At 43.8% G+C, this 24,339-nt stretch overlaps 1 protein-coding gene across 2 annotated transcripts in view; it reads right to left on the bottom strand.

Moving 5' to 3' along the window:
* The window catches only part of FRAS1 (Fraser extracellular matrix complex subunit 1), a 730,981-nt gene that overhangs the window by 257,255 nt on the left and 449,387 nt on the right, over positions 1 to 24,339 (bottom strand). For both annotated transcript variants that reach the window (XM_068233564.1, XM_068233565.1), the window contains 3 exons: positions 22,379 to 22,531; positions 19,692 to 19,835; positions 1,280 to 1,426 (listed from right to left, as the gene is read on the bottom strand). In XM_068233564.1, the coding sequence (XP_068089665.1) occupies positions 1,280 to 1,426; positions 19,692 to 19,835; positions 22,379 to 22,531 (444 nt within the window). The remainder of the gene's footprint in view (positions 1 to 1,279; positions 1,427 to 19,691; positions 19,836 to 22,378; positions 22,532 to 24,339) is intronic.

Raw genomic sequence — 24,339 nt, 5'->3', positions numbered from 1 at the left:
CCTAGGTTTAAAGGACAAAAAACAAGGGAAAAAAATATACCAAACCTTGAGCGTCCATGGTCCAGGGGGTATTATGGACCTTTTCCCCCAAATTATTATGTCCCCATGTGCCCTCCTCTGTCTCCCTGTGTCTACTGTCCCCTACTGTGTCCTCTGGTGTCCCTGTGTCTCCACTGTCCAGGTGTCCACTGTCCCCTCTGGTGTCCCCAGTCTCAATGTGTCCTTTGGTGTCCTTCTGTGTCCACCGTCCCTGTGTGCCCATTGCCTGTGCCAGTTTTAGGTCAGAACTCTTCATAACACTGAACAAGGATTCTCTGCAAAGGGGATACGGGGAGGCTTTGCAGCTCCTGTAGAGAACCAAACTTGCTAGGTTCCAAGTTCCATAGAACGTCCGTGAAGAATATGATCCTACCTGGGGACAAATATTTAAAAATACTGGGGGGAGGGGGGAATCCTACACCTATATTGAGAATGTCTTAATTTAAAAAACAAACAACATTTTGATATCTGTCTGACTCTCTGTGACCAATGATGTTGACTAGGGTACCAGAAACAGATATAGTAAGATATAATTAGCATTTTACAGTATACTAGAAAAGATAAAAGCACCTCAGCTATATTCACTTCAGGGAATTTACAGAAACACCTGTTGTAGCTGCATCACATTAATAAGTTTTATTCATGATTTTTGTTAGAACAAAAATTCAATTTTCTAAAATAAATATTTCATAGAAATACTCAAGAATCCTATAGAGAATAATATGCAATAACAACACATCCTTTTTAATAAACGCTCGCATTTATGAAGATTAATTATAAGTAAGCAGCCATGAAAACGCAAGCACAGCCTGCATCATAAAACATGTCAATATTCAAATGCTAATTTCATTATTGTAATTAAGCTGTGCAAAAGCCTTACAAAAGATCTAAGTTGAAAGCACACCAAAATCATTGTTCCTTTTTATTTAGACATCTTAAATAGATAGTTCATTTGTATTAATATATAGCTTAAAGTTAAGCTATTAATTTCAGTTTTCAAAACAGGGATCAAGCAATAATTCTAAACAATCATGAGATTCTGGTACCATAGGCACCGGATGCTGCATCTATTAACAGTAAAATGACAATAACAGCATCAAGATTAGGGGTACATACATGGGGGCGAGATAGTTATTTGAATGTCATACTCTCTTTAAATTGTATTAGGGTTAGGCTAGGGTTAGGCTAAATTTATCAGTTTGGGTTAAAGGAAAATATTTCATAGTGTGATTGATTTTACCTCTGCATGTTCCCGTGCTGTAATCAAGATAATACTGTTGGGTGCAGCTATCATATTGGCATTCTCCAAACAGCAGGACTTTGTTTGGGTCTTTACATATAGAACATCCCTCTGCTGAGTCACAAGTCAAACACTGGCTGTTACATGCTACGGAAGAAGAAATAAAACAAACAGTTAGCAACTGGAAGTTTCACAACAGGATTGCATAAGGGCTTGTTTCCACTACACGCAGATTGGATGCAGAATGGATGCAGAAAAACTGACTCCAATGAATGTCTATGGGCCTTTTTCCACTAAATGCGATTTTTCTGATGCAGATTTTCCCATAGGCATTCATTGGAGTCAGTTTTTCTGCATCCATTCTGCATCCAATCTGCGTGTAGTGGAAACAGGCCCTAATAGTATCCACATTGATCTGTTAAAGTGTAAAACCCATGATATGATATAAGCTGCATAGTTTTTGGACAACTCTGATTAACCTCTTAGCAGCCTTTTAGCCAGTGCTTGGCAATGGTCTACAAACTCTCAAAAAATTGGCATATAAAAATTCAAGCAGGCATTGCCTTAACATTGGTATGTAAGGACTAAAACATTTTTCTAAGTTTGGAGGAAGTTTGTTGTTAGCTTGTTTTCACAGGAAGAAATACATTGTCTGATGGGTAGATTTGTTCTATCCTGGCATTGTGTAGAAGATATAAGCAGATCTTTGGAGAAACTAAAGTATAAGCAATAAGGGTTGGTAAAGTAGGGGGCATACATTTAAAAAATCACAAGGAAAAATAGGCATGAGATATTGCCGACAGTAAAATATTGGTCAGCCAGCTTTGACGCCCTGGTCAAATGCCCAGTTTTACTCCTATGGAAAGCGGTTAATCTACCGCTGCTACTGCCATACTTCCACCATGCCCCCGCTTACTTTAGTGCAAGATCTTCTGTCTGGTGCATAAAATAATTCCTATCTATTTAAAGTGGACCCAAATTAAAAATACAAGATTTCAGAAATAAAATATATTTTCTAAATTATAATAATAAATAGGAGCCTTTTTTCAACTGCATGGTGACAAATATAAAATATTTTACATTTATTGGAGGAACCCCTCCCTTCCTTTCAAATTGCCGGGACCAAATCCGGCAAACTGGTGGAGTAGGAGGTGTCCGGCAATGGAGGAATTGCTAATGGCTGCCCCCAGTATAACCCTAGTTATGAAAAGAGAAGGGTAAAAAGCATGCACTGAAATGATCATAGGTTTGAAGGAGTGTTTATTTATCTTTGTATGTGTCAGAGTGGTGCAACTAAATATTTTTGATTAAAAAAAATGTTGGGTTTGGGTCCGCTTTAAGCTAAAAAAGCCTGTTGCTATCCCCATCAAGTGCACGGGACTGTGGGTGGGAGAGGTACACAACCGATGGCTTCATAGCCTTGTACTGCAGCAGTGCAAGTTTGATTGGTTTCCAAAATACCCAAAAAGACATTGCTTTCCAATATACTACAAAATACACAGTGTACATTTACCTCCAGTGTTAATAGGTAAGTGGGTGGCGATGAAAACACCCAGCATAAACTACAGGACATTCCTGTCATCTATTTTCTCTTTATAGGAACAGTAAAGTAATATCAGTTTTGATTGGTGATGTATCAGTAATTTTAATTGGGGGCTAGTTATTAAGCATTATGCAAACTTTAAAAGCTCTGTTATCCACGCCAAGGAAATATTTAACCTTCCTGGCGGTAATCCCCGAACTGGGCCGATTTGCATAATTTTTTTTGCTACACGCAGCTAGCACTTTGCTAGCTGCGTGTCCATACCGATCGCCGCCGCTCCGCGCCGATTCGCCGTTCACGCCGCGCCGCCCCCCCCCCCCCCTCAGACCCCTTGCGCAGCCTGGCCTATCAGCGCCAGGCATCGCTGAGGGGCGGATCAGGACTCCCAATGACGTCACGACGTCGATGACGTCGGTGACGTCATCCCGCCCGTCGCCATGGCGACGGGGGAAGCCCTCCAGGAAATCCCGTTCTTTGAACAGGATTTCTTGATCGCAGATCGGGATCGAAGCGGGTGGGGGGGATGCCGCTGCACAGTGGCTATCAGGTAGCGAGCCCTGGGCTCGCTACATGATTTAAAAAAAAAACAAAACACTGCTGTGCTGCCCCCTGGCGGTTTTTAATAGACCGCCAGGAGGGTTAAACCACAGATTTAGCGAATAAGCAGTATAATCCTATCTTACAAACTTTTTTTTGCCAAAAAACACATTTTTTAGTATATAGCTCCAGATTATTCTGAGTGCCAAGACAAAGTTATGATACTGAATTGCACCACATTAAAAAACACAATATTCAGCCACGGTATAATGTTCTTTAAGAACTCTGCAGATCAGCCAAATGTTAACTTCCTTTTAAGATTAGCCAAAGAACAGACTGACAATTCTCACCAGCTACATAACTAAGAGACTTTCTGCCATATTTCAGATGTCTGCCACCGTAAATCCAAATCTCTGCAGCAACTAGATCTGTGTAATGAAATTAGTTTGTCTTTTAGCACTTTTGGATATGAATGTTCCTCTTAACTTTATACTCTACATTTCTCAATGTTGATGTAAAGGTAATCAGAAGAAAAGATTTTATGGAGGACACTATAGTTGAAAAATGTTCAAAACAGTAGTTCGGAGAGAAAACAATCTTTTATTTCAAACAACAATAATCTACACTGTTTGGAAACAGTTAAGTGTTCCAGGTCGGAATGACAATTTGGCTAACAATGCAGTGTTCTGTAGTGGCAAGGCCAAAATGCTGGATACAAAAAAAAGTCAGGTTATTTGAGGATTTAGATTTGAAAGCTTCAACTTTCTCAAAAAATCTCATATTATGAAAGACTGCGCTAAATACACTAAGAACAGGCAATAGAATTACCCTCTTTAGCTGTAATCCCAAGCCAGGCTCGGGGTGGAAAGAAGATGCTGTATGGGGTAATCCCGAGCCCAGATCAGGGTAGCCACCGGGAGGTAGAGAGTCATTTTTAACTCCCCTCCCCTGGGATCTTCTTCTGGTCTTCAGAGGCTCTCAATCACTTGGGTGAGTTCACCATTTGTCACATAACAGATGGCAATCTCACCATAGGGGTAGAGCACCACCCGGATGACAGGAGGGAGATCTGCAGTACTGGAAGCCAGGGAGGTGAGTAAAGTGCAGGGGTTGCTGCAGACCTCTCTGAGGGAGGAGTTTTACCTGCTTTTAGACCATAAAATCAGGAAATAATCATACCGCCAGGGAGGTTAACAATTCCTGTACAGAGAAGCTATACTGTCTGCAGTTTTACTGACTTTTAACATGTACTAAAAATTATATAGTGAGCCCATCTGATAAGACAGTACACTCTGTACAGCCCTGTGGAAGATCGCGGAGCTATATAAATACTAAATAATAGTAATAATAGTATTTTTATAGTGCTTTTTTCCCTGGGGATTCAAAGCGCTGTGACCCTGCGTTCTGCAGTCTCAAAGGCTCGGGAAAAGGCGTGGGCTATTAGCCTTTTCTTAAAGTGTACCCGAGGTGAATGCTATTCTACAAATGGACACAGAGATACATTCCTTGCTCTGTAACATGCCTCTGTGCCCTCTCTGTACTGCTCTCTGTTCCCCCTTTCCTCTGCTGTGCTCCCCTGAAATTGCCGACAAGCAGCGTGTCGACATCCTAATAGGGAAAGGGGTGGCCTTTACAGGATAGGCACTCCTGCTGAACGCCCACTCTGATGTTAGGAACGCCCCCTCCCTACCTTTCTCCTTCCCTTCTCCACCTTTCTCCACCCCTTTCTCGCCCCTCTCTGTTCTTCCCTGAGCCGTTCTCCGCCTCTTTCCACCTCTTCCCCACTCCTCTCTGTCACAGCACAGCTCTCAGCTCTTTGAGAGTTGAGATACTGCAACATCATGACCTCTGGGGTTTTGGCCATCTTGAAAAAGAATAAAACTTCCCTGCGACCCAGTGGATGAATGGAGCGACATGGGGCAGCAAGGGACAGATCCTTGGACTATGTTTTTTTTTTTATTTTTTTCTTTCTGCCTCGGGATCTCTTTAAAGCTGTCCAGAGATGGCGCCTCTCGCAAGGATTGTGGAAGTAAGTTCCATAGAGTGGACTGCATAAGAAAAGGCCATGCACTACTTTTTCCCATTTATAAATGGAAGATTTGTCTATATTAACTGATGTAAAAAAAAAAGATTTTGCACATAAATATTTAATGGAAAGTTGCTGTAAATTAGGTATTTGCAGAGTGTGCCAAATTTTTGTTTTAATACCAAATTAACCTTGGGTGCTGATAATCTTATAACAAGCGGTTTCCTACGGTGGCTCTGCAGGTCACATGGTCGTGGATCAGAGGTCATAAAGCAGGCAGGTGAGCCGAGGTGTCCCAGTGAGCATGTCCTGCTGCAGGAGGCAGCTGCCGCTTGTTTAAATAAGTTAATCCAGCGGCGGCCGTGGAGGGCCGCTTGTTTAAATAAGTTAATCCAGCAGCAGCCGGGGAGGGGGTTGCAGCAGGGGGGACCTACAACGCTAACCTATACTGGATAAACCTATCTTCCTAGCCTATACTGGGGGAACCTATCTCGCTAACCTATACTAGGGAACCTATCTCACTAACACTAACCTATACTGGGGGAACCTACCTGGCTAACCTATACTGGGGGAACCTACCTGGCTAACCTATACTGGGGGAACCTACCTGGCTACCTTATACTGGGTGAACCTACCTGGCTAACCTATACTAGGCTATCCTGCTTATAGGTAACTTTGGGTAGCTATGCAAATGCTCTAAATCTTTGTAACGATCGGTGTAACACAGAGAGGGTCTGATTACCGGTGATCTGCAGTATCACCGAGAATGCAGAATATACCCGATTATTGATGATCTGCAGTTTCACCGATAATCAGATATATCTACTAACCTCTGGACACCTGAGATGAGAGTGTTTGGTGCAACAGTAATACTTTGAGGAAAGCACCCAGGAAATGGGAGCAAGACAGTAGGATCTACTGTGACGGGTTAGCTTCCTTTCAAAAGCCTGCTGCTCCCCAAGGGGCGGAGCCAGGCTGAGACAGTGGGAAGGACAGAACGTGAGTGACACCAGTGGAGGAGTGTCACTGACAGATCTGTGAACTATCTCCTAACAGGGGAGATAGTTCTCGAGGTCGGACAAGCCAGGTTGTAAACACACGGACAGATAAAGTACAGAGACAGTAGGCAGATACAGAATCCAGAGACTAGCCAGGTTTTGGCAACAGAGAATCAGAAATACAAGGTACAAAATCAGAGATCAGGAGAATGGTCAGGAATGCAGAAAGTCATAACAGATAATCAACAATGTCTAAGCTTGAGTGTGAGCTCCAAGATTCTCACACTCCAGGACTAACTAGATCATACAAATAATACAGATGGTACAGAATTCCTAGACTAAGGTGTGAGATCCGTAGCCGTCAACACCTTGAAAACTAGTCTAGATAACAATACAGATAGTAACAGAATTCCTAGGCTAAGGTGTGAGTTCCGTGATCATCAACACCTCGCGTCCTCCTAAACCAGTGTGGACTATCAGTCCCAGCCACACCAGTCATGTGTTGTAATGTTGCTACTGTATTGGATGCGGAATCCGCCGCCACGCTGTCTGAGCGTGCGGCGTTTCCTCCGCATTCTGCCTTTCTGAGAGAAGCAGGCCTATGCGAGCAACTAGCCGCATTGGACACGGAATCCGCCACCCTGTAGTTAGAGCATGCGGCGGTTCCTCCGCGCTCCGACTGCGCGCCAACTGCCGTGTCAAACGCGGAATCAGCCGCCTCACTCTGAGTATTGGCGGCGGCTTTTCCGCGTTTTCTCACAGTACCCCCCCCCCCCTGAGGAGTGGACTCCGGACAACTCCTACCAGGTTTCTCAGGATAGCAAGTGTGGAACTCCCTTCTCAATTTGTCCGCATGCATGCGACACTCAGGTACCCATGTTCTCTCCTCTATACCATACCCCCTCCAATGAACCAGATATTGTAGTGAATTCTGCACTACTCGTGAATCTAAAATTTTCTCTACTTCATACTCAGGTTGGTCATCTACCATCACAGGAGGAGGAGGATTGGTACCCACATGGACTGCTGGCTTAAGCAGGGATACATGAAAAGATCTTACCCCACGCATGCTAGCAGGAAGATCGACGGCATAAGTAACATTGTTTATCTTCCTGGTCACAGAAAAAGGGCCCACAAACCTGGGACCTAACTTGGCCGAGGGTTGTTTCAGGGTCAAATGACGAGTGGAGACCCAGACCAGATCTCCTGGTCGGAACTTCCACTCTAAGGATCGTTTCTTATCAGCTTGACCTTTCTGACTTTGAAAAGCCTTTTCCAAGTTGCTTTTCACGATACCCCAAATGTTTTTGAACGACTTTTGCCAAGCCTCCAGGGCTGGAAACGGAGTGGAAGCTACTGGCAATGGGGAAAACTTGGGCAACTTTCCAGTTACCACCTGAAACGGAGAGAACCCAGAGGAAGCGCTTTTCAGATTATTGTGCGCAAATTCTGCATACGGCAAGAACTTGACCCAATCAGTTTGCGCTTCAGCAACATAATACCTCAAAAATTGCTCCAAAGACTGATTAACCCTCTCCGTCTGACCATTGGTCTGTGGGTGGTAGCCTGACGAGAATGACAGTTCCATGCCCATTTGATGGCAAAATGCCCTCCAAAATCTAGAGACAAATTGGACTCCCCGATGTTTTCTGGAGTGCCATGAAGTCGGAAAACGTGAGTGATGAAAAGATTGGCCAACTCCTGGGCCGAGGGGAGTCCCTTCAAGGGCACAAAATGGGCCATTTTACTGAAACGGTCGACTACCACCAAAATGACCGACATGCCTTCAGACCTAGGAAGCTCACCTACAAAATCCATGGACAGATGGGTCCATGGTTCACTCGGGGTGGGCAAAGGCTGCAACGTTCCCACAGGTGCCAGGCGGGAGGGTTTACTTTTAGCACACACTGCACCCTCTCTGACATACTCCTTGCAGTCTGTTGCCAAAGAAGGCCACCAAGCACATCTACCAATCAAATTCTGTGTTCTGGAGGCCCCTGGATGTCCAGCATTCTTGTGTGAATGAAACATCTGTAACACCTGGAGACCAAAGGGCAGAGGCACAAACATAACCCCTTCAGGCTTTCCTTCAGGGACATCCTGCTGGAAGGTACCTAAGGTCTCCGTCCAGTCTTCCCAAGTCTCTGTGGCTTCCAGTACTACTTTCTGTGGAACAATGGGTTCAGGTTCTGAGGGCTGTGCTGTCTCTGGCTCAAAACATCTGGACAAAGCATCTGCCTTAATGTTTTTACTACCAGGAGTATACGTAATTACAAATCTAAACCTCGAGAAAAACAGTGACCACCGAGCCTGACGAGGACTCAATTTCTTAGCCCCCTCAATGTATTCCAAATTTTTGTGATCCGTGTAGACTGTAATCGTATGTTCTGCTCCTTCTAGCCAATGACGCCATTCCTCAAAGGCCAACTTGATGGCTAGAAGCTCCCTGTTACCTATATCGTAGTATTTCTCTGCTGGTGAAAACCTCCGAGAGAAATAGGCACACGGGTGTAACCTTCCCTGCAGCCCAGAGCGTTGAGACAGCACAGCCCCTACCCCAACTTCTGAGGCGTCAACCTCTACAATGAATGGATAGGAGGTGTCCATGTGTCTCAACATGGGTGCAGAGCAAAACCGTTCTTTCAGAGTGGAGAAAGCGGTCAGAGCTTCGGGGGACCAATGGTTGGTATCTGCCCCTTTCTTAGTAAGACTGGTGAGGGGTGCAATGACAGTGGAGTACCCCTTTATGAACCTTCTATAGTAATTTGCAAACCCGAGAAATCTCTGAAGAGATTTGAGACCTACTGGTTGGGGCCATTCCAGAACAGCAGAGACTTTGGCAGGATCCATAGAAAGGCCTGAGGTGGAAATTATGTATCCCAGAAAAGCAACAGATGTTACCTCAAAAATGCATTTCTCCAATTTAGCATAAAGTCTGTTTTGTCTGAGCTTGTATAACACGAATCTGACATGAGCCCTGTGCTCAGAGAGGTTGTCTGAGAAGATCAATATGTCATCCAGGTAAACTAAGACAAATTTACCCAACACCTCCCTGAAAACTTCATTAATGACTTCCTGGAAGATGGCCGGGGCGTTACACAACCCGAAGGGCATCACCAGATACTCGTAACGCCCGTCGGGTGTGTTAAAGGCCGTCTTCCATTCATCGCCCTCCCTGATCCGCACCAGGTTGTATGCACCTCGTAAATCCAATTTTGAAAAAATCTTAGCCTTGGTGACTTGAGTGAATAAATCGTCTATCAAAGGTAACGGATAACGATTTTTAACTGTAATTTTATTCAGTCCCTGGTAATCAATGCATGGCCGAAGGCCTCCGTCCTTTTTCTTCACAAAAAAAACCCCGGTCCGGCAGGTGACCGAGAAGGACGGATGAACCCTTTCGCTAAGTTTTCACGGATATACTCTTGCATGGCCACCTTTTCTGGGCCTGACAGGTTGTAGAGATGACCTCTAGGGGGCATACAACCTGATCGGAGATCAATCGGGCAATCAAAAGGGCGATGTGGAGGTAATTTATCGGCAGCTTTGGGACAAAACACGTCCGAAAACTCTGCATATTGTTCCGGAACACCCTCCACATAAATCCTGGTTTGGCCTAAGGTCACCTTCGTTAAACAATGACGAAAACAGTGAGCTGACCAGCTGGCTAGCTGATCGGTAGCCCAGTTTATCTGAGGAGAGTGAAGGTGCAACCACGGCATGCCAAGGATGACTGTGGAGGTTGTCATGCGCAACACAAAAAACTGCAATCTTTCCCTATGCAGCACCCCTATAGTGACTTCCACCTCTGGTGTGTGAGACTGTAGTGGGGAATCATCCACTGCTGTAACCTGTATAGGTGGTTTTACCGGGGTGAATGGAATACCCAATTTTTTAGCAAATTCGTAATCTATAAAATTAGCCGCTGAGCCTGAGTCAATGAAGGTCTCAGAGACCTCTGATTTATCCTCCCATGTAATCATACAAGGAAGGAGTAACCGCTTATCCTCTAGGGGTGAAAACTGCACGCCTAGGGTATCACCCCCAATAGCTCCTAGGCAATGGCGTTTCCCGACTTTTTAGGGCAATTTCGTACTCTATGTGTTAAGCTTGGGGGTGTAATCTCCACAGTCAGCATACAACACATAAGCTGACGTGAAGGAGGTACACACACCAGCACAAGGGATCAGGATATCCCCAGTTTAGTGGAGGAGAGGACTGACTCCAATAGGAGATTGTGGTGCACAGAGCCGGTGCAGATCTGAACAGCCACAAACACTTTCGTAATAACGTCTCAGCGCAAAGTAGCGCTGAGCGCATAAACCAGGACTGAGGAGATCAGGACAGGTAGACAAAATGAACGCTTGCTAGCTAGCGATTACTTAGCGACAGCAAGCGTCCAAAACCAGACAGACTGGAATGAGGCAGCCAATGCGTTGCGGCGATGGCGTGCCTCACAAAGACAGGACAGGAGAGACAGGAAACAGCAGGATCGAGATAGATGAACGTAACACAGATAAATATACAATAAGTATGTTTTCCTAGCGTGTTACAATTACAGCTATCAATGAAACTATTCGTAACGTCTGACTAACATATGTATATATTGGCAATGAACCGATATATGACATAAGCAGGAACTCTGACTAAGACTGAAGTAATACAGGGAACAGGACTCAGAAGGATTCGCTATCTCTTCGCAGAGGTGAACGCAATCCACAAACAGGACCAGGAACAGGATTCAGAAGGATTCGTTATCTCTTCGCAGAGATGAACGCAATCCACAAACAGGACCAGGAACAGGATAACTAGCTCAGCACGGGTGTTCACGATACGCGCAAACTACCAAAACGTGCTGGAAAACTGACTAACTGAACACAGGAAATAAACAGTTCGTGTACGTATATATCAGCGACACTGATATATTAACGTAACCCGAATACAAGGAAAATAACAAAATGCGCAAGTGTGCGTATATATTGGCGATGAACCAATATATGACACAAGACAAGCAAGTAGCAACTTCTAGAACAAGAGCAGAACTAGGAGGACTCGCTGACCCCTTCGCAGGAGTCAGCGCAGTCCACACGGACCAGGAACGAGGTGGGGCACGAGCAGAGTAACAGATAGAGTCTGAAACTATGGTAGCCCATGAGGCATTGCAGGAAGCAGTTCTTTATACTGAGGTCATCCAATGGGAGCAGACCTGCAGACTCCCACACAAGTGAATGGTAATTAATCACAGGCTGATAGCAGGAAAAGGCAGACAATGATATGCAGCCTGCAGGAAAGGGACTGCCCCTCCACTGCAGCAGACAATGTTTGTTTACACAAAAGCATATTAAACTGTCATTAACTTCAGAGCGACTGCAGATGGAATCAGCAACTAGTTTAAGTGCAAACCAAACTATGCAAGCAAATGCATGTAATGACATTAGAACTGTTTGGTTTGCAATACCACTGCAGTCAGCAGTAAACGCTGCAGAAGCGATCATAACAGTACCCCCTCCCTTAAACGCGGCCTCTGGACGCCTATGAAAACTGACATATTTCTCCTGAACCACCCAAACCAAAAAATCAGAAGTGGGAAATCCAGCAAACTGATCTGACTGAAAATTCATGAAGGTCGGATCCGTCCAACAAAACCAAATTCCCGAATCAGTCTCACCAAAACTAGACCAATTGGAACCAGAACCTACTGAACCATGCCCGTCAGCGCTACAAGCCTCAGTGTGATACCCATCAGAACCACGACTTCCAGAGAAAAGCCCCCAGAAACTCTCTGAGCGATACCCACCGCCTTCTCGGGACTGTCCAAAAACGCCAAAGCCTTTGCAATGCCCACCGGAACTGTCCCCACCAACACAAAACCCACCGTTGAACCAGTCCAAGGTACCAGGACAAGTTTCCTTAGAGATCTCCCAGAACACTTGGAAGCTCCAAAGAGATCCCCACAGGTCAGAACGCCCCTTAGGCTCACATGGAGAACTATCAAGAACCCCTATGGAACCCAGGGCAACTCTAGAGTCAGGGTCACAAGGACAAACATCAAGATCAGGGTTTTTAGGGACCAGAACCATCTCTGGGCATGCAGGCCAACCGGCAACATCAGAACATGTCTCCACTAGGGAAGCGTGTGAGCACGCCAACACAGACACACTTGGGCACTCTGGCATACGAAGCACATCTGGGCACACCGGCACAAGAGAGACTTCTGGGCATGTCAAGGAACTGCAAACCTCAAAGTCAGTCAAGGTAAGACCGAAACCAGGACTGGGCAAAAAAAAATCATCATGACTAGACTTCACAGTTACTGGATTCTCACTAAAAAATGCAGGATCAGACTTAGATGTCTCTGATTCCAGCAAAGTTATTAACAAATCATGTTCAGGGGCATTTACAAGACAGGACAAATCTTCTGATGTATGCACCGAACTAGACAGGGTTCCCATAACTTCTTCTGGACTAGACAGAGACTCATCAAATATACTGGATTGGAGCTCATGAAGGGCTGCAAAACAAGTCAGTAGTGCAGCAATCCCCACTGAACTAGGCAAAACTGAGTAACTCACTGGACAGGAAGGGGACTCAGGAACTTCTGCCACACCGGCCAGAGAACCAGAATTTTCCAGGATACAGGGCTGGGTTTCAGAAACACTCATTAACCCGGACTGAAATTCTGAGATTTCTATTATTTTTTCCAGCGAGTCAGAATTATCCATGTTACAGGGCAAGACTTTTGAAACATTCAGAGGACAGGGCTGGAGTTCCTCGGCTGTTACAACACTGGAGAGGGACTCAACAACATTGGTTAAATCAGACTGTGTACAGGGCAAGGTATCTAACACACTTGCTGACGAGGACAATATTTCAATGGCTTCTGCTTCGCTGGGCAGAAATTCATCAAGTTTTATTAGAGCAGACTGTAATTCCAAAACAGCTGCTAGACAAGTGAATATTACTGCAACACCAACTGAGGTAAGCAGTGCTTCAGCCTCCTCTGCTAGAGGGTTTAAAGTATCCAAAGTACTGGGTGAAGCATAAGACTCTGCGACCACAGCTTCACTGGACAGGATCACTGAACAGTCCATATTGCAGGGCAAAACCATGGAAGCACCTGCTGGACAGCATAATGATTCTGTGACCTGAGTTTCATTGAAGAGATCTACTGCACAATTCATGGTACAGGGCAAATTTATTGGAAAATTTTCTGAACAAGGTAATAATTCTGCGATTTCAGGTTCACATAGCAGATGCTCTGAGCTATTCACGAAACTAGAGCGAGGTGTAGAAACAGGAAGATCAAGACACAATGTTTGCGCATCTGAATCACCATTCATTTGTAAAATTGGAAAATTCAGATGCTGGGGTTCTGAGTTTACTAGACAGGATTGCTGGGACTCGGAAACTGATATAGTGCATCTATTGGCATCTGCTGGATCAGACAGGAGTTGAACTTTATTAACACAGGTAATTTCTGCAGAAGTGTTTGCAGAGACAGGCAAGATTTTTCTGGTGTCTGTTTCACTAAACAAAGAGTCATGAGTACTGGCTAGGCTGGACTCGAAAGTCAGCAGGACCTCTGGGTCCTCTGCTGAGAAATTTGTGCAGGGCAAGATTAAGGAAGTATTAGTAATTTCTGTCTTACTGGGAAGTAACACTGAGTTATCCATGGTACAGGGTGGAATTACAGGAACTTCAATTTCACACAAAAGGAGCTCTGAATCACTCGCTGAATCAGCCAAAAGTGCTGAAGCAGGCGAGTCCTCAGGAACTGAGGAAGTGGAACAATCTCCACTTGACAGTGTGTCTTCCCTGGTATCAACTGATTGAATTGCATAAAAATCGTCCAGAATCATTCTCCACACATCGATCAATGGAGCCACAAAGTCATACCCACACACACCAGTTTTTATTAGGTTATAGGCAGACTTAATGCATGCATTCAATACTAATTCACTTTTTGCACTGTAAAACTGACAAAATGAACTTGCATCTTTCTTCCATTCATAGACCAGAGCTTCCATCTCTCCTTTCTCAAATGGAGGATCCCATGCATATTTAACAGCTGAGCATTCCGGCTGATCATAGTTTGCAAATGTGTTAGTGGCAGAAACATACATTGGGTTATTTAGCAGGTGATTGGCCGATTTCTTATTCCTAAGGATCTCCAATACCTGTAGCAAGTATTGAACTGTAGTGTATGCAAATTTCCCTTGCTGCACGAATAAATTGATCTGTTCAATACTCTGTAATATATCTTCATAATCATATTCAGATAATTCATTTAAACAAGAACTTTTATTTTCCCTGGCTAGCAATGAAAGTTCATTAGTAGTTTCATAGGTCCATTTGACTCCCCTGAATGGTGACTGAATTTCATTATCTACTACTGGCGGAGTCTCATTACAGATCTGATGCGCAGTCGCCAAGGGCAACGACTCCGCTGATTGTAACGCTTTTCTTTTGGAGCGTTTACGTTTGGCTTTAGACCCTGCTGCCTTAGCAGAAGAAAAGTTATCAGAACAATTATCTGCTTGCTGATTATTTTTGTAGGCAGTAGAAGGAGCAGCTGATTGACAAGCTGCCAGAAGCTTATCAAAAGGGCTAGGCAAATCGGTTTTGCGCAGCCAGTTATGAATCACAAACGCTAGAAATTCCAGTGGTCTTTCTTTTAAATTGGTATGATCCAAGACATCGTAGGCCCACTGAAACAATCTTCCCTTAAATAAAACATAAACTAGCTGGGAGGCCCACGTTGAAACAGGAGTAGCCTGGAGCTCGGGATTGGCCAGGAACCTGGTACATTCAGAAAAAAACTCATTTTCTGTTTCAGAATTGAGCTTCTCAAATTTCTTAAAGGAACAGGAACCATAACAAACAGTGTCATTTTTGCTGGGAACCCCCCCCACAATGGGGATTGGTAATGGGGCTACCATAATGTTAAGCTTGGGGGTGTAATCTCCACAGTCAGCATACAACACATAAGCTGACGTGAAGGAGGTACACACACCAGCACAAGGGATCAGGATATCCCCAGTTTAGTGGAGGAGAGGACTGACTCCAATAGGAGATTGTGGTGCACAGAGCCGGTGCAGATCTGAACAGCCACAAACACTTTCGTAATAACGTCTCAGCGCAAAGTAGCGCTGAGCGCATAAACCAGGACTGAGGAGATCAGGACAGGTAGACAAAATGAACGCTTGCTAGCTAGCGATTACTTAGCGACAGCAAGCGTCCAAAACCAGACAGACTGGAATGAGGCAGCCAATGCGTTGCGGCGATGGCGTGCCTCACAAAGACAGGACAGGAGAGACAGGAAACAGCAGGATCGAGATAGATGAACGTAACACAGATAAATATACAATAAGTATGTTTTCCTAGCGTGTTACAATTACAGCTATCAATGAAACTATTCGTAACGTCTGACTAACATATGTATATATTGGCAATGAACCGATATATGACATAAGCAGGAACTCTGACTAAGACTGAAGTAATACAGGGAACAGGACTCAGAAGGATTCGCTATCTCTTCGCAGAGGTGAACGCAATCCACAAACAGGACCAGGAACAGGATTCAGAAGGATTCGTTATCTCTTCGCAGAGATGAACGCAATCCACAAACAGGACCAGGAACAGGATAACTAGCTCAGCACGGGTGTTCACGATACGCGCAAACTACCAAAACGTGCTGGAAAACTGACTAACTGAACACAGGAAATAAACAGTTCGTGTACGTATATATCAGCGACACTGATATATTAACGTAACCCGAATACAAGGAAAATAACAAAATGCGCAAGTGTGCGTATATATTGGCGATGAACCAATATATGACACAAGACAAGCAAGTAGCAACTTCTAGAACAAGAGCAGAACTAGGAGGACTCGCTGACCCCTTCGCAGGAGTCAGCGCAGTCCACACGGACCAGGAACGAGGTGGGGCACGAGCAGAGTAACAGATAGAGTCTGAAACTATGGTAGCCCATGAGGCATTGCAGGAAGCAGTTCTTTATACTGAGGTCATCCAATGGGAGCAGACCTGCAGACTCCCACACAAGTGAATGGTAATTAATCACAGGCTGATAGCAGGAAAAGGCAGACAATGATATGCAGCCTGCAGGAAAGGGACTGCCCCTCCACTGCAGCAGACAATGTTTGTTTACACAAAAGCATATTAAACTGTCATTAACTTCAGAGCGACTGCAGATGGAATCAGCAACTAGTTTAAGTGCAAACCAAACTATGCAAGCAAATGCATGTAATGACATTAGAACTGTTTGGTTTGCAATACCACTGCAGTCAGCAGTAAACGCTGCAGAAGCGATCATAACACTATGTCCCCCCTCAGCACAATAAAGACACAAATGCTCAGAAATCCTGCGTCTCCGCTCCATCTGAGACAGTTTTGACTGACCAATCTGCATTGGCTCGGAGGGAGGAGAAGCGGGCGGAGATGGAGTCACCGGGGGTGTAGCATAGGTCAACATTTTAACATTGTCTCTGCCCCTGGTCTGTTTTTGATATCGTAACCTACGATCAATCCTGATTGCCGATGAAATAGCCTCATCGACAGTTTTAGGTTTGGGCAGACTTAACATTAAATCTGAAACCTCATCTGATAATCCTGATAGGAAACAGTCTAAAAGGGCATAGGTGTCCCACCTGGCTGAAACTGACCATCTCCTAAATTCTGCCGCATAATCCTCGACCGGACCCTTGCCTTGACGCAGTAACTTGAGCTTCCGCTCAGAAGTCGAGGCAATGTCTGGATCGTCGTAAATTATTGCCATGGGCTTAAAAAATTAATCTACAGAGATTAAAGCTGCATCTCCAACGGGCAGACTGTATGCCCAGGTCTGGGAATTGCCCGATAACAGAGTTTTAATAAATGTGACCCTTTGGGTCATGGTGCCTGAAGATCTAGGTCTTAACTCAAAATATGACAACACTCTACTCATAAAATTTCGAAAGTCAGATCTGTGACCAGAACATTTTTTAGGTACAGGCATACGTATGTCTGTGCTAGGAGGGGATCGCACTTCATCCACTGCCGTCTGAAGGGTACGTAGAGAGCCGGACAAAGCATCAATCATAGCTTTGTGATTACCCAGCACTTGATTGATAGAGTCCACCGAAGTGGTAAGTGCGCCCAGACGGTCAGTGTGTGCGTCCATTTGCATTTTTGGGTCTGGCGTTCTGTAACGATCGGTGTAACACAGAGAGGGTCTGATTACCGGTGATCTGCAGTATCACCGAGAATGCAGAATATACCCGATTACTGATGATCTGCAGTATCACCGATAATCAGATATATCTACTAACCTCTGGACACCTGAGATGAGAGTGTTTGGTGCAACAGTAATACTTTCAGGAAAGCACCCAGGAAATGGGAGCAAGACAGTAGGATCTACTGTGACGGGTTAGCTTCCTTCCACAAGCCTGCTGCTCTCCAAGGGGCGGAGCCAGGCTGAGACAGTGGGAAGGACAGAACGTGAGTGACACCAGTGGAGGAGTGTCACTGACAGATCTGTGAACTATCTCCTAACAGGGGAGATAGTTCTCGAGGTCGGACAAGCCAGGTCGTAAACACACGGACAGATAAAGTACAGAGACAGTAGGCAGATACAGAATCCAGAGACTAGCCAGGTTTTGGCAACAGAGAATCAGAAATACAAGGTACAAAATCAGAGATCAGGAGAATGGTCAGGAATGCAGAAAGTCATAACAGATAATCAACAATGTCTAAGCTTGAGTGTGAGCTCCAAGATTCTCACACTCCAGTACTAACTAGATCATACAAATAATACAGATGGTACAGAATTCCTAGACTAAGGTGTGAGATCCGTAGCCGTCAACACCTTGGAAACTAGTCTAGATAACAATACAGATAGTAACAGAATTCCTAGGCTAAGGTGTGAGTTCCGTGGTCATCAACACCTTTGGAAACTGACTAATAAACACAGATACTGACAAGGTCTGAGTGCTACCACGTAGTGATCGCAACGCCAGACACCAGAGAAATGACCAGCACCCAGTATATATACACCAGCGCTCTCCAGTGCCTCCCCTAAGTGCTGGACCAATGAAAGTTGCTGCAATTGTCAGCTGACTCTCCTCTGACTGCCATAAAGGCCCTGCCTCTCTGCACGCGCGCGTCCTCCTAAACCAGTGTGGACTATCAGTCCCAGCCACACCAGTCATGTGTTGTAATGTTGCTACTGTATTGGATGCGGAATCCGCCGCCACGCTGTCTGAGCGTGCGGCGTTTCCTCCGCATTGCGCCTTTCTGAGAGAAGCAGGCCTATGCGAGCAACTAGCCGCATTGGACGCGGAATCCGCCGCCCTGTAGTTAGAGCATGCGGCTGTTCCTCCGCGCTCCGGCTGCGCCCCAACTCCCGTGTCAAACGCGGAATCAGCCGCCTCACTCTGAGTATTGGCGGCGGCTTTTCCGCATTTTCTCACAATCTTGTTGAAAAAGCTATTTGTTTTGGAGTCAGGAAGCTAGATTTAATTAAACTCTTGCTAATGTTAGGGGTTAGTGATGCACACATGATTGTATTTTTGCATGCTTCAATTGTAAAACAGTAACATGCAAAAATAATCTTATTTGTCAAAAACAAAATCACAATGGGCTCATTCTTTGTTGGTTCTTTAGTGATCTTGTGTGGGGGGTGCTTTAACAACTTTGTGGGGGTTGGCCTGTACATATGCTATGTGCTCAGCTAGGATGACACTGATTGCCTCGGCGGAGACTTCTCTACCATGTGTACAATGCTTTAATAGTGGCAAAGATAATAGTTAATTTAATAGTGACAAAGATTAGAGCAAATGATGGGTAGAGGGTGAAGACTTTTAGGGTTGATGTGCAACCAAAGATATATTGGGTTTATGTGCTAAATAGATAAATACTGTAGTATCAGGTGCATTATTCATATGTCTAAATGTAAGATAAAAGTATAAGGATATTCTAGTGTGGACATACATCATAGCAGACCAAATTCAAAACCAGTTAATTTTCTCAAGTTGCACAGAATTACTTTTTTGATCCTGCCAACAACAGCACCTCTGCATGCAATGTAAGCAAGTTCCTAACATTCACATGCATTTTGACACATTACTCATAATCAAGATGAAAATACAGCTACTGTAAATTCCCCAACACACTCACTTGTTTTAACCAGTTTATGTAGCTGTAGAAAGATCTATATTATATTGTTCAACATAACAATGACACTTTAAATTAGTGTCTACAAAAACTATTCAGATATCAAATATGAGCATTTAGACAAGAGAGGCACAGACCTTTGCATTCTTTTCCATCACGGTAGTACCCTTGTGCACACGTCAGTGTACACATGCCATTGTGAGAAAAAACAAGACCATCTTCACAGGAAGTACATGAGTTAAGGCCTGGGCCACTGCAGGTTCTACAAGACAGATGACAACCTGCAGCAAACACATAACATATACTTTATTGTACAAGCCAGTATACAAGAACACAAAATATATTTTGAAACAATATTTACCAAGTTCTGTGGTACAGTACATATCAATTAAAAGAAAACATCGGTTATAATGCTACCCTTGTTACTTGCGCATAAAGGTCAATTTCGCCTCCACATTTGTCAGATGACATTAAATTATACAGACAGGCTTACTGTTTAATGTTTTGTCCTAAAGGTTTTTTACTTGACTTTGTCTCTGTTATTTAATATTGACCAACTACAGTCAATACATGGTTTTCATTTTGACTTTAACATTCAGGATTTACTTTGGTTCTGTTGGCTAAGCATTAAAGATTTATTGAGTGGTTGCATGCAGACTTTTCAATAGAAAGAAAAGGATGTTGAGGGTTACAGTATGAAAATAATTCTAGATGCTAAAGTATAATATATAGGTTGTTTATGAGTCCTTCAAATTATGGTAAGAGAATGAAAAGACAAAAAAAAAGACAAGACTGATACTATCATTAACACTTTAGAGTACAGTTCCCCAACACTGTCCTCAAGGCCCACCAACAGTACATGTTTTGCAGGAAACCACACACAATGACGGGTGGAGTAATTATTGTTGCAGCAGAGCTGATTAACCCCCTCTGTGGCTTTATACAAAACAAGCAGGGTTGGTGGGCCTTGAGGACAGGGTTGGGGAACACTTTTTTTTAGAGCACATTTCTTATAGAATGCATTACCTATCCTAAACCAGTTACAGGTCCTTCTAAAAAAATTAGCATATTGTGATAAAGTTCATTATTTTCTGTAACGTACTGATAAACATTAGACTTTCATATATTTTAGATTCATTACACACAACTGAAGTAGTCCAAGCCTTTTATTGTTTTAATATCGATGATTTTGGCATACAGCTCATGAAAACCCAAAATTCCTATCTCAAAAAATTAGCAGATCATGAAAAGGTTCTCTGAACAAGCTATTAACCTAATCATCTGAATTAACTAATTAACTCTAAACACCTGCAAAAGATTCCTGAGGCTTTTAAAAACTCCCAGCCTGGTTCATTACTCAAAACCGCAATCATGGGTAAGACTGCCGACCTGACTGCTGTCCAGAAGGCCATCATTGACACCCTCAAGCAAGAGGGTAAGACACAGAAAGAAATTTCTGAACGAATAGGCTGCTCCCAGAGTGCTGTATCAAGGCACCTCAGCGGGAAGTCTGTGGGAAGGAAAAAGTGTGGCAGAAAACGCTGCACAACGAGAAGAGGTGACCGGACCCTGAAGAAGATTGTGGAGAAGGACCGATTCCAGACCTTGGGGGACCTGTGCAAGCAGTGGACTGAGTCTGGAGTAGAAACATCCAGAGCCACCGTGTACAGGCGTGTGCAGGAAATGGGCTACAGGTGCCGCATTCCCCAGGTCAAGCCACTTTTGAACCAGAAACAGCGGCAGAAGTGCCTGACCTGGGCTACAGAGAAGCAGCACTGGATTGTTGCTCAGTGGTCAAAAGTACTTTTTTCAGATGAAAGCAACTTTTGCATGTCATTCAGAAATCAAGGTGCCAGAGTCTGGAGGAAGACTGGGGAGAGGGAAATGCCGAAATGCCTGAAGTCCAGTGTCAAGTACCCACAGTCAGTGATGGTCTGGGGTGCCATCTCAGCTGCTGGTGTTGGTCCACTGTGTTTTATCAAGGGCAGGGTCAATGCAGCTAGCTATCAGGAGATTTTGGAAGATTTCATTTTTCAGCACGACCTGGCACCTGCTCACAGTGCCAAAACCACTGGTAAATGGTTTACTGACCATGGTATTACTGTGCTCAATTGGCCTGCCAACCTCCTGACCTGAACTCTATAGAGAGTCTGTGGGATATTGTGAAGAGAAAGTTGAGAGAAGCAAGACTCGACACTCTGGATGAGCTTAAGGCCACTATCGAAGCATCCTGGGCCTCCATAACACCTGAGCAGTGCCACAGGCTGATTGCCTCCATGCCACGCCGCATTGAAGCAGTCATTACTGCAAAAGGATTCCCGACCAAGTATTGAGTGCATAACTGAACATAATTATTTGAAGGTTGACTTTTTTTGTTTTAAAAACACTTTTCTTTTATTGGTCGGATGAAATAAGCTAATTTTTTGAGATAGGAATTTGGGGTTTTCATGAGCTGTATACCAAAATCATTAATATTAAAACAATAAAAGGCTTGAACTACTTCAGTTGTGTGTAATGAATCTAAAATATATGAAAGTCTAATGTTTATCAGTACATTACAGAAAATAATGAACTTTATCACAATATGCTAATTTTTTGAGAAGGACCTGTATATGTATACAGTATTTGGTATACTGTTAGCAACACTGGTGCTTCTGAGTGTCACTGCAGATCTTATACCGATGTCTCTAGCATTCAATAGGCAAGTACAGTCTTTCAGGAATTAATAAGAGCCACAGTGAGTGTCAATGTAAAAATGGTTGGGACAAGAAAAAGACAGAAATCTCATTGAAGACTTGTGGCTATATTACTTGGATGTTTTTACCTTTACAGATTCTTTCCTCTACATAAAAGCCATCAGGACATTCTGGGAGGCAGCGATCTCCAAGGAAATAATATCTGGAGTATTGGCACTTCAAGCACACACTGCCAGTGTCATGCAAATTTGCCACACAGTACTGACACTGGGGATGGCAATCTGTAAGAGGAAAACATAGGAAAATAATGAATTGATTTTAATATTATTAAAAAAATGATGCATACCGTGTTGAAATACTGTTGAGACCTAACACAATTATTTATATATTCATTAGGTGAAGATGATAGTATTGAAATGAGTCTAGACTTTAGTGATGGCCTATTGATGGTCTATTGAAACAAGGTTGAAATAGAGCAACTAACAAGAATTTCAGACTCACCTTCATTTATTTGCACACATTTTTCACTAATGCCATGGAGATTCTATGCCTGTATGTAAGTGTATTTTGTGGTATATTACAAAAATATTAATAAACTTGCTATTTGTTTCTTTTTGCAAGATATTCAGTCTGTTTATAGAGAGACACAAACTTATATCAAGTGATTGTGAGCCAAGATTTGAGTGACTGTTCCATGTATTTACTATTTATCATATAAACTACTATTATCAGATGCCTTTTTCCAAATACAGAAAATCCTATACATGTCAAACAGATGGCTTTTTGTATGGTGTAGAATTCATGGGATCCAATCGGAAATCGGTATGCAGAAATGATAAATTCCGTGGAATACCGTCTCACAGAGACTTGAAGATTTTAGGCCAATCACAAGACTCTGACATATTGGTCCAATCATGGACAAGTACAATGGTTGCCATTCAGAAATGTGGATTACGCATAATAGCATACACCCGCAAAAAATAGCGGATTCCGCAAAAAAAAAAATTTCCGCAAAAATAGCATGAAAAACCCTTCCGTGGAAATCAGAAAGTAGGAAATTAGTAATTCAGTGGAATTCTGCGGAAATTGCAAAGGCGCTGTATCACAATGCTGAATTCCGTTGGAATCAGAAATCAACCTTTCGGACCATCCCTAAACACTCAGTACAATCTTTTGTTTTTCTCCCCACTTTCTGCTATTTGGGCATCTGTGCATACTGTGCTCTTTTATTCCTCTTTTATATAATGTTAACTGATATCGTGTATATCCCATGTCAAGCAATATTTTCCTTGTTTCCATTTTCAAAACTACAAGTAACTAATAACTATGTACAATCAAAAAGAAAAAAGCAAGTGCACACCAGTATATATCAGAATCAGAATCAGAATCAGAATCAGAATCAGTTTTATTTCGCCAAGAACAGCAAGAGCCATAATCGGAATTATTTGTGGTACACATGGCAAAGACAGAGTAAAGACATACAACACATACACTTTGAAATGCAGTAATCAGATATACAGATAGTGATGCCGGTAAACACTAGTACAAGGCCCCCGTTTCCGGGTAAGAACCGAGGGAGGCAGCAACGGGGACCAGCTGACCGGCCCGGCAGCTACGAGTGCAGGACGGACCGGGAAAGGTCAGAGTTCAGTGACCGAACGGCTTGGGGAAAGAAGGTGTTCTTCCGCCTGGTGGTTTTGGCTGGTATAGTCCTGAAGCCGCGGCCCAATGGGAGGAGCTTGAAGTAGTGGTTGCCAGGGTGAGAGGGGTCACGGGAGATCATGGTGGCCCTCTTCCTCAATCTAGCGGAGTGGAGCAGATCAAGAGGTGGAAGAGGAGATCCGATGATTCTCTCTGCATCAGCTATGACCCTCTGCAGTTTATGTTTATCACTGGCCGTTGCACCCGCGTACCAAACAATGACTGAGGAGCAGAGGATGGATTCTATGGTGGCAGTATAGAAGCTGGTCAGCAGCTCCCGTGGCATGCCAAATCTCTTCAGTTGGCGCAGGAAGAAAACCCTCTGCTGGGATTTTTTTTGAATTTTAGTGGTGTTTTGCCCCCATTTCAGGTTATTGGTGAGAGTCGT

This window comes from Hyperolius riggenbachi, chromosome 1 (genome assembly GCF_040937935.1).
Source record: "Hyperolius riggenbachi isolate aHypRig1 chromosome 1, aHypRig1.pri, whole genome shotgun sequence".
In the NCBI taxonomy this organism is placed as follows: domain Eukaryota; kingdom Metazoa; phylum Chordata; class Amphibia; order Anura; family Hyperoliidae; genus Hyperolius; species Hyperolius riggenbachi.
The sequence above is the reverse complement of the archived record's forward strand: the minus strand, read 5'-3'. Positions and strand labels throughout refer to the sequence as shown.